Source organism: Charadrius vociferus, unplaced genomic scaffold (assembly GCF_000708025.1).
Source record: "Charadrius vociferus isolate BGI_N301 unplaced genomic scaffold, ASM70802v2 scaffold166, whole genome shotgun sequence".
NCBI classification, from domain to species: Eukaryota; Metazoa; Chordata; class Aves; order Charadriiformes; family Charadriidae; genus Charadrius; species Charadrius vociferus.
In genome coordinates this window covers 470,393-480,762 of record NW_009649228.1, presented here as the reverse complement: position 1 = coordinate 480,762, position 10,370 = coordinate 470,393, and the positions used below count along the sequence as shown (strand labels likewise).

The following is a 10,370-nucleotide window of genomic DNA, read 5'->3' as shown; positions in this document are numbered from 1 at the left end:
CCGTCTCCCCTTAGCGCGGAGCGCGGCCCGCTGCGCCCCCGCGGAGGCCGGCGGCGGGGTGCGCGGAGCACGGCACCGTCCGCCTCCCCCTCTCCGCATCGCTGCACAACCCGGGCTTGGGGCAGCGCACCGGCCACCGGCCTGGGAATTTGTTCCCCGGTAACTTTCGGTGCCAGAGGGAAACGCCACGTTTTCTTTGCAAAGGGTGTTTGCAGAGCAGGGGGGTTCTGTTTGTTTGTTTGTTTGTTTGCTTGTTGTCTTTGCATTCTGGGATGAGCCCGCCGGTTACTATGTGATGGGGAATTGCTGCCAAATAAAACATATCATGAACTGCAGCCACGGGACATCGCGCAGGTGCTGAAAAGGTTAAATTCTTCGTGGTATGTGGTCTGTTGTGTTTTGTTTTTTTTGTTTTGTTTTTTTTTTTTTTCCAGGACCACTATAAATGTTCTTGTTTAAAAAACCACCGCGTACACCACCTGCTTTTCTATAGAAAGTGTCACAAAGTAAAGCCCATTGAATCCAAGCTTAATGAAATAAGCAGGTAATCTTTTCTAGGGAGAGACTATCAAACTTCCTTAATGAGTAGTTCCACTTTATTACTGAAATACAGGCCTGGAAGCTACCGTTTTGTGTTCAGCTGTTACTGTATGAACCTTTAAATAACTTTTTTTAGTCATTTCATCTTTCTAGTAATCCACTGAAATTTCATCCTAAATTCTACTAGGAGAAAGGGCCGAAGCCAGAATTATAACTATTTCAAAAGACCCGACAAAAGTTGCTTCAGGTTACAGCCTTAAATCGTACATTGAAATATCAGTACTTAAATGCTGTGTAGAAAGTTATAAATAGCTTTATAGCTAAAAATATATTGAATAGATTTAAATTAGAAATGTTACTTTTTATTTAATCAGACAGAAGTATGAAGTTAAATGTGTAGCTTTGAAGAAGGAATCTTCAAAGTTTACAAAACCTAGATATATGGTTGATCATTCTACAGCTTTGACTGTTTGAAAGAAGCTGTCATGGCAAATTATTTAACTTTTTGATATCACAGATTAACATATGTACTATTTGAATGTCTTACAGCAACTTACAATAAGAAAGAAGCATATAGCTATAACGGAAATGTAAGACATAGAAATGTATGTTTGGAGGTAACAGCACATCAGTAATACAACCGTCAATATGTGCTGTAAAATATGTAAGAGTTGGTTTATTAGGCTGTGATTAACCACTTTCAGAGACGGGGTTACATTTAGCTGAGAATAATTGCAGTGCTACTAGAACTGATGTCTTTTTGTATAGAAGTGTCACTGGGGTATAATGACATGAAGATTTTAGTAAGCCATTACCATAAAGTGAATTAGTCTGATTTTGTGTATGTAGTATTTTGTGTATGCAAAGTGTGAGGTAATTGCAGAGCCTTTTATTTTCTGGATTTCTGGTTGTCATTTGTTTACAGAATTACTGCTTTATCACCCAAGGGATGTATTTTTTACTTTCAAACTGAAAAAGGCCATTACTTTTGCAATGCGACTCCCAGTAAGGTATAGACAAGTCCTGTCTAAATCAGTTTGGAAAAGTGTTGAAATGTTGGTGTGTATTTGTTTGTTTTAAGCTCATTGTAATAACCAGCACATGGGAAATGTCCTTCTTAAGACAAAGGAGAAGATGAAGCATGCATCTTAATGACAGATTGGTAACACTTTAGAGCACTAAGAAAAACAATATGCTTTGATTTAAGCAATGAAATTATTAAGAATGATGTATATCTACTTATATGTGTATGGTACATAATCATTTAATAATCTATTTCCAAGTAAATGCAGAGAATTGTGGTTGCAGATTTTTTTTTTTTTATAATATGAAGGAAAAAATACTAATTTGTACAAAAAATGCATTCTTTTTATAACTTTTTTTTTTTAATTCAGACTTTGGTTTGATATTCCCACTTACTGTATTTAACAAACAGTGGAAATTCTCGTTTTTTTCTTTTTTTAGTAATATTGCTGGACTCTAAAGCACAACAGACAGAGTTGGAATGGATTTCCTCTCCTCCCAATGGGGTAAGTACTCCAGGCAAAAATTAAGTTCCTAAAGATGAGCACTTATCTTACCAAAGCAATTGAAAGACTTGCTTTAAACTAGCTCCCCCTCGTATTTCTCTCAGTTATAGTACTAAGTGTTTACAGCTTTTTCATTTTTAGAATAGAAAGAAGTGTACTTCAGGTTAGAGTGTACAAATGTACGAACTAATTAAAAGGAGGAGTCTCTTTAGAAACTCACCTAAACGTTCTCGGTAGCTTTGTGTTTTGTAGCATAATCCTTTGTGCTCTATCAGAAAGCTCTGTGTATTTATAACACAATATTTTAAATCACTTTTTCCTTCTTCCTTTAGAAACAGCAGCCTTACTTCTGTGTGGAAACTTTCTAAAAATATGTTTTTCATTTTCAGTATAATGGGTGATCATAAATTTGTTTACGATGTTTTCTTTGTAATTGAATAGCACAGATTGAAGTGCTCTAAAATAAAAACATTTATACTGCAGATGTGTTTGAAATGACATTCCAAACTTGAAGCATCCCCAAGTCTTGAGGAGCTGGATATCTGGAACTAGGCACCAATTATGTGGTTAAGGCCACCTCCAGCTTGCTTACAAATTAATCTCATGATACTCCATGAAATGTACCATTGTAAAGTACATCGTTATAAAAAAAATGAGAAGTTTAGAAACATTGTTGTTATGGTCTTATTTATTATACACGTAAAGCTGAGAAATGCTGCTTTCAGTCTGAATTAAAAGTGATATAAAAAACCCTTCTTTCTCAAGCCTTGAGGAAGAACATTTTCAGAAAGATCTAACGGGTATATTGTCCTACCTTAGCTCAGTCCTACCTTAACTCAGTCTGAAAAATCATAAATTATAGGGACAGTTCTTACTCATGGAAGCAATCTTGCTGAATCCATCGCGACTCCTTGCATGAACAGGGTCTTGGGGGATCAGGCCCTTAATCTTCAGCGCATTAAGAAATCTGGAGCCAGGAGAGCGTGAAGTGTGAGTGGGGATATAAAAGTGTAACAAATCCTTTAAATAAGAAGAATGAAAATCTGAAAGTGTCTTTCTTTAAAAGCAAGATCGTAAAATCAATACAAGCATAAACTGGAAACGAATTTAAGGACTTCAGAAAGAATGTAACGCGAGCTCCAGGCGTATGATGGCTAATAACCTCGGCATTAGCGTTTTGCACTGATTGAAGCCTTTACCAGAGGTGTTTGAAAGATTAGCTTGGTGGCAATTATATTAGGCTAACCTGTAGATAATAAAAGACATGTCAACACATGTTACACATGTCAGCATACTGAAAGATGAAAGTAGAGTCAAATTCAACAAATAGTAAAAGGCGACTTTCAGAGGTAGAAGCCAATTTCAATCAGGAGTTAAAAGTGAATCAAAACTAATGACTGGATTCATATGCATGAGAACGTTCAGAAATAGTTGCCTGTATATTAACATAAAAGTACCATTTTAATATTGTAATTTTGAAAACAAGTGTTTTTCTGGTTTTAATTATTGAATTTTCTACTATGCAATAAAGACTTCATGGGAATAAGCACAGAAAATCTTCTTCTTGAGAGAAACTACTGCATCATCAGAGTACGGAATCTATCAGCCAGACACTTGTTAAATGCCTCATTCAACTGCAAATGTTACATCTAACGATCTCAAACATTGTTAAGATAACTAAAAAGTTAAAATATCAAATATTAAAACCAATACAGCAGGACACATTCAAATAGAATTGCATGTGTATCACCATAATTTGCAGCAGGACAAAAAAAGGTTGAATTTTCTTGCTGTAAAAGCTATCATGGAATTAATCACTTTAAAAAGACTTTAACAAAATATGACCTCAGATGGCATAGGTGAAAACATATCCTGAAGTACTGATATTTTATTTTGTTTTCCTCATGGAAAAGCAGGTACACCTCCAATGGACTACTTGAAATAATAGTTCTGTGATTACAGAATTGAATCCTAAGTCATATTTCCTTAATTTTTTTAGGACAATCTTATTCCATGGCTTTGGTAAAATATGGAAAGATAGACTTCAGTTTTTAATGCTAGGGATAACATAAAGTAGGACTTCTTATCTGAATTTAGTGTTTTGTATTGTTTTCCTTGACTATACCATCAGCATCTCGCTAATACCAGCTAGCCTCATGTAGTGGGCGTTTGACTCCAAGAAGGCTCATTTGTGTTGTATTATGAAAAATGGTTTGATTTTGTTAAATGTATTTTGTTTGTTTGTTGTTTTTTCTTGTTTTGCTGTCTCGTTTTTTTTTTTGAGGGGGGGATGGGGATTTGTTTTTATGGAACAGTTCACATCAAAACCTGAGGAGTCAGATTCTTTTGTGTGGTGCATTAGAGTTACTTTCACTTCAAAGATACGATCCATCCTCTAACTGGAATATCTCATTGCAGGATCTGGCTTGGTGTTTTGAGGGAGGACTGCTTACACAAGATAAAAAATAAAACAAACAAAAAACCCAAACCAACCGAAAACCAACAAAAAACTTAACAGTACCAAATGTAAAACAGAGAATGTAAAAATCAGTAGAATTTTAAGTTTCATGCCTTTTTTTTGTCATCTGTGTGGTTTGGGGTTTTTTTTGTGTTTTCTTTTTTTTTTTTTTTTTTGTTTTTTTTGCTTTTCAATGTGACAGAGCCAAAAGTCTCAGTCCAGGGCCCCATTTTTTCTTTTCCTATTTTTGTACTAGCTCTTATAGAGAGGGGGAAAAAAATCTTACTCATTCGGATCTAATAAATCTATTATGAAGATAGACTTTCTTCTGTTCTGAGATTAATACAGATCCATATGCAATCAGTTCAGTTAACTCCATGAGCATTTAATAACATATTTCAATATTTTAATACCATATGCATATATAATGCCATACATACCACGTCTCTATTCACTGTAGATCTTTGAAATGCGCTTTGATACTTACAACTTCTGTGCATTTCAGCATCTGCGGTCGTGATATATTTTGTGGTGAAGACTTCCAGCATCACTTCAGCCGCATCTGCTTTTTCTTGGAGCAGTAGACCAACATTAGAATGATCTCATTTGCTGTCAAATAGTCTAGCAAAGGACTGTATGCTGCATGGCTGCTAGTCTGGGAAACCACTGCCTTCCACGCTTGGTCACCGGTGTAAGGAATGTCAGTGGGTGCTCCATCCTGCAGAGGTGCCGAGCATGCTAGTCCCACAAAGCACTTAAGCACATGCTTACCATTAAGCTCATAAGTACTGTCACTGATCTTAAGCGTGAGCTTAAGTGCATTATTGACACGGGGCCAGAGGGCTAAGTGCCATACAGGGGAAGTCATGGTTGCCTATATCATCAGATGAGGATAGCTCAAAAAAAACCCAAAACAAACCACCCTAATTTATTACAGCTGTAGTTTCTGCAGTGAATTAAATGTTCCAAGAGATGTGAAAAAAGGTGAGAAACAGATATTGTTTTGGTTACACCTGGGCAGATCCGCCTGGCTGATTTCAGTGGAAGGTTTGCCATTGCCCGAGGTGCAAATTCCCACGCCACCAAAGGCTGTTAAAAGACTACGGGGCTGTTACAGGCTTACCAGTTTGTTACACAGTTGGTATCATAAAGAGGTAACAACAACAAAAATCAGGCTTTGAACCAGTGAACTTTCAGTCATGTGGGTTGTTCTTAATTATGTATGTAATCTCATGGTTCATTTGAACTCCTGAGTAAATGAAGTTTGCTCCTTTTAACGTAGATGCAGCCACTGAACAAAATGTGGGGTGAGGAGCTCCTACTTACCTTCTTCTGGTTTGTAAATAGAGCAGAAGGTGGACTGAACAAAAAGGGAACAACCAAAATGTTTTCTTGCTTTCAGATTTTTAATTGTGTCCTTTTCTCTTGCCCTTTCTCTCTGTCTATGCCACTTTCATCATATAGGAATGAATATCATCTGACTCATAAGTTCCAGGACCCAGTCCCATACTTTCTGTACAACTGGAAGTTCCACTAGAAATTTTATATACACAAGTTTTATGTAGTGTAACGCTAGGCAATTTCGGTGTCCAAGACTTCACAGAGTTTAGGTTTCTCTGGAAGTGAAACTACCTCCCTCCTTTTGGTCTTTGCTTACCCAAAACTGTCGTGACCTTAATGAAATGTGGGAGAGCCCGGTGTGTAATCTGACCTCTATGCTGAACAGCCTTCTCTGTAGCTTCCCCTTTACACCGGTGCCCATGATATGACAACGATTTTTAGAAGTTATTTGTATGTGGGAAAGACAGGGAGGGAGAGAGAGCCTGCAGCTGCGTTAATATGTATTTTCTTCGTTTGGATGCTTAAGATTATTTTAACAATAATCTACTTTTTTATGAAGCTATACTGTTAAAAAGGAGGTAGACTTGAGCTGTAATACACAAAAAATAGACAGTAGTTACCTCTGGTGGCATACTTGTTTTGTATTACTAACTGTTTGTTATTGTTTTAGTGGGAAGAAATTAGTGGACTGGACGAAAACTACACTCCTATCCGAACATACCAGGTATGCCAGGTGATGGAATCAAACCAAAACAACTGGCTTCGGACTAACTGGATTGCAAAAAGCAATGCACAAAGGATTTTTGTAGAACTGAAATTCACTCTGAGGGATTGTAACAGTCTTCCTGGAGTTCTGGGGACTTGTAAAGAAACTTTTAACTTGTATTATTATGAAACAGACTACGACACTGGCAGGAATATCCGAGAAAACCAATATGTAAAAATAGACACTATTGCGGCAGATGAAAGTTTTACCCAGGGTGATCTTGGGGAGAGGAAAATGAAACTTAACACAGAGGTGAGAGAAATTGGACCTTTGTCCAAAAAAGGATTCTATCTTGCGTTTCAGGATGTAGGGGCCTGCATTGCTTTGGTCTCTGTCAAAGTCTACTACAAGAAGTGCTGGTCCATCATTGAGAACTTAGCTATTTTTCCTGACACAGTGACTGGCTCAGAGTTTTCCTCTTTAGTTGAAGTACGAGGAACTTGCGTCAGCAGTGCAGAGGAGGAGGCAGAGAACTCGCCGAAGATGCACTGTAGCGCGGAGGGAGAATGGTTAGTGCCTATTGGAAAATGTATCTGCAAAGCAGGATACCAGCAAAAAGGAGACACGTGTGAACGTGAGTAAATGTACAACTTGCTGTTATATGTATGCTATAAGTCGTGTTCTACCAGCTTTTTTTTTTTTTTATTTATTTTTTCAAGAGAAATACATCATCAGTCTGCTTTTAAAGTTTTTGGATTCTCAATCTCTAAACTTCACACTGGCTGATCCAAAGCAGTCAGCTCTTCTGGATATGGAAATCAGCAGTTGTGTACTGCATTTTAAAATTTAAACAAGAAAATGTAAAGTTGTAGGAAGTAAAAATATAGATTCAGGATTAGCATTTTAAACCGCTTATGTTCCTTGTACCTCCTGCTGAGCAAGTCAGACCTATCACAGAACAGTGCATTAATAATCTCGGATATGAGCAGTTAAACAACTTGTTCTTTCACATGGTCTGTGACAGAATTATAAGGAAACTAAAACTGAGGAAGAATGAGGTGTGGTTAGTAATGGGCAGAATACACACACAATAAAAATTAAGTTAGATTTCTGCGTCGTAAGTGCATACAAATTCAGACACAAGAGTATAATTTTAGATCTTTCAAACACAATATCAGCTTTCCAGGGTAAAGTATGTTTTCTGTTCTACAATACCTTTTTGCATAAAACTAACTCTAAACTTTTGGCTTGCTGTGAGTGATTAGTTTAAAATACTAGCAAATCAGAGACCACTGAGTTGTACTTTCTAGTTCAGACTGATTCAGTTACCTGTATTCTCAGCGTAATACTTACCCTTAGCATTGCTGTCTCTGGGGCTACATGTGTAACACATTTCTGCTTAGCGTGAGAAAGGATATTTCATTGTCTTTGCTTACAGTAAAATCAAAAGGATAGGCAGTTTGTTGAAAGACAGGTATTTTCATGCACACTTAATACACAGTCTGTCATTTTTATCATAAGATAACACAAGGAGTTATATATCACCACACTTTTATCATAAGATAGGCAGACATTTGTTGGTGAGAAATGTTGTAAGTCAAAAACTGGAAAAAAAACCCCACAAATCTGTGAAGAGGAGAAACCTACAGAATCTCAAAAATACAGCTGTCAGCAGTCATGGAGTCTGAGACATCTGTGTGAGGACTTCAAACTACAAAAGATTATGAGCACCCTGAAAAAAAAGTAGATGTACCTCATTATTAATAATTTGTCCTCAGGAAAAACCACAATTGTGTTCTTGACAAGATTTTACGAGGAAATTTGGTACAGGGTGAAGTGAGTGGAGTTGATCTGAGGCCTTTGTAGCCTTTGCACAAATCTTTCATTGTTCTGTTGGGAAGGGATGAGGGCTTATACACTGCGGAGGGTGATCTCATTAGGAGTAATCATAATGTGAAAAACTGCCCCCACAAAACCATGCAGTAGACTGTATTAAAGCTCTGTTAAAAATATTAAGTGCTGTGTCCCATAGAAGCATGTTTTGAGGTTTTTTAATGTTTTTTTGGAGCGACCGACTTTTTTCCTTTTCTTAGTTAACTTGTTCTTGATTATAGTCCTAGTCATGGTGGATGTAATTAATATACTCATTTTATTTGACTTTCAATAAAGGAGAGAAAGTATTAAAGAAAGAAAACATTGCATGTTGGGGGACAGGAGCTGAGTGAGCCTGGGGGCGGATGGATAGAGAAGAAATTGGTGTTTGGTAGCTGGAATTCAAGTAACCTGTTTATTAAACAGGCTCCTTAATTTCTAACCGCGCTGATGTTGACAAAAGAATTAAATGATAACTTGTACTTGAGTATAGTAGCGTGCTCATTTGCAAGAACACTTCCCACTTTTGGCTTGCTTCCAAAGCAATCGCTAAGAGAATACGCTACCCTGGAAACAGTCCAGAGGATCATTTATGGTATTTTTCCTCTTTTCTTTCAGTGATCCTGTTAAGAGTTTCAAAACAAACTCTGGCTCCATATTGAGGCGAGTTAATGTATTTGAGAGGGGGAGAAAGTGGGAGGCAGGCACTCGCCGAATGCACCTCGTTGGCAGCTCCGAGTCAGAACGATCTGGGTGACTGTGGCACACAATAGTAATTGCCGTCTGTGCTACTTGTTAGCTGCGTCTGCGCTCGAGGATGTTATTAAGTATGATCAACTATGTAGTGACCGATAATACAGCTGGCACACTGATACTGTGTCTGTTTTTTGTGACAGATATTGAGAGAAACTTATCTGAACATTGACACTAATGCAACTGGCTATCTGTTACTGTCAAGCTGTGTAGCAGATCAAGCAGAAGCAAGTTGGCGTGTGCTTCCTTAACCCAAAGCTTTTATAGCCCTGTCTGAGGGCTCACTTCTGCGACTACTTTGTACCTGGCATGCTGCGTGACTTCTTTGGGACTACTCATGGCAGAAAGCATTGTGCTCTGTCAGGATGGGCAGAAGTCTGTGATTCCTCTCTCACACTTGCTATAGCTCAGCTGAATTAACTTAACACAATAGCAAGGTCTTTTAAAGACACAGAATAATGCCTTATCTGGCTGCATTGTAGCAAAGGTAGGAGTAGATGGCCACATTGTCATTACGAATAGCTCTTCAGCCTGTAACGCAGTGGGGATTTTCATTTGTGTTACGCTGGCTTGATTGGCTGGCTGTGATTGAAGAATGTCTTCCTTTTGCATACAGCTTCTCTCCTGTGTGTGAAATTTATGGAGTTCAGATACTAAAACAATCGAATTTTGATTTATACACAACTCTGCACTGGATGTGTTGCTAGAAGATTATTTTTTTTGTTGCTGCATGAATGTAACTGGTAAAGCTGGGAAGGATACGGAAGAAAACAATCATGAGTGGTGAAACACAACCTGGAAAATGAGCTCCCATGTGTTCCTTCTTCAGTGCTTAATCTTTCAAGCTGAATTTTTGGATGTACACTGATTACTTTTCACTATAGGTGTGCCAAGGAGTCCGTGCCACTTCAGTGGTCTATCGTGATAACACGCATAAGTAAGAGAGCCAAATTCTAGAGAGCTCACAATTGTCATTTAAAGCAAAATCTTAAAGTTGGTTGAAACAAACTTGAGAAAACGAGATGAGCCTCTGAACTTTGAGTTGCAGATTCTTTTGATTATGTGCAAGGACACTATCTCCTCAATGTTGATCTTATATTGTCTGGTGTATGGCACCAGGCTTAGGTGTGGAAGCTGTACATTTTACAGGATCAACTTGAAAGGTACTCAG

General features: G+C 37.8%; 1 protein-coding gene across 5 annotated transcripts in view; it reads left to right on the top strand.

Moving 5' to 3' along the window:
* Window positions 1-10,370, top strand: part of EPHA7 (EPH receptor A7) — a 166,209-nt gene that overhangs the window by 2,336 nt on the left and 153,503 nt on the right. For all 5 annotated transcript variants that reach the window (XM_009889002.1, XM_009889001.1, XM_009889000.1 and 2 more), the window contains exons 2-3: window positions 2,005-2,069; window positions 6,539-7,208. In XM_009889002.1, coding sequence (XP_009887304.1) covers window positions 2,005-2,069; window positions 6,539-7,208 — 735 coding nt within the window. The remainder of the gene's footprint in view (window positions 1-2,004; window positions 2,070-6,538; window positions 7,209-10,370) is intronic.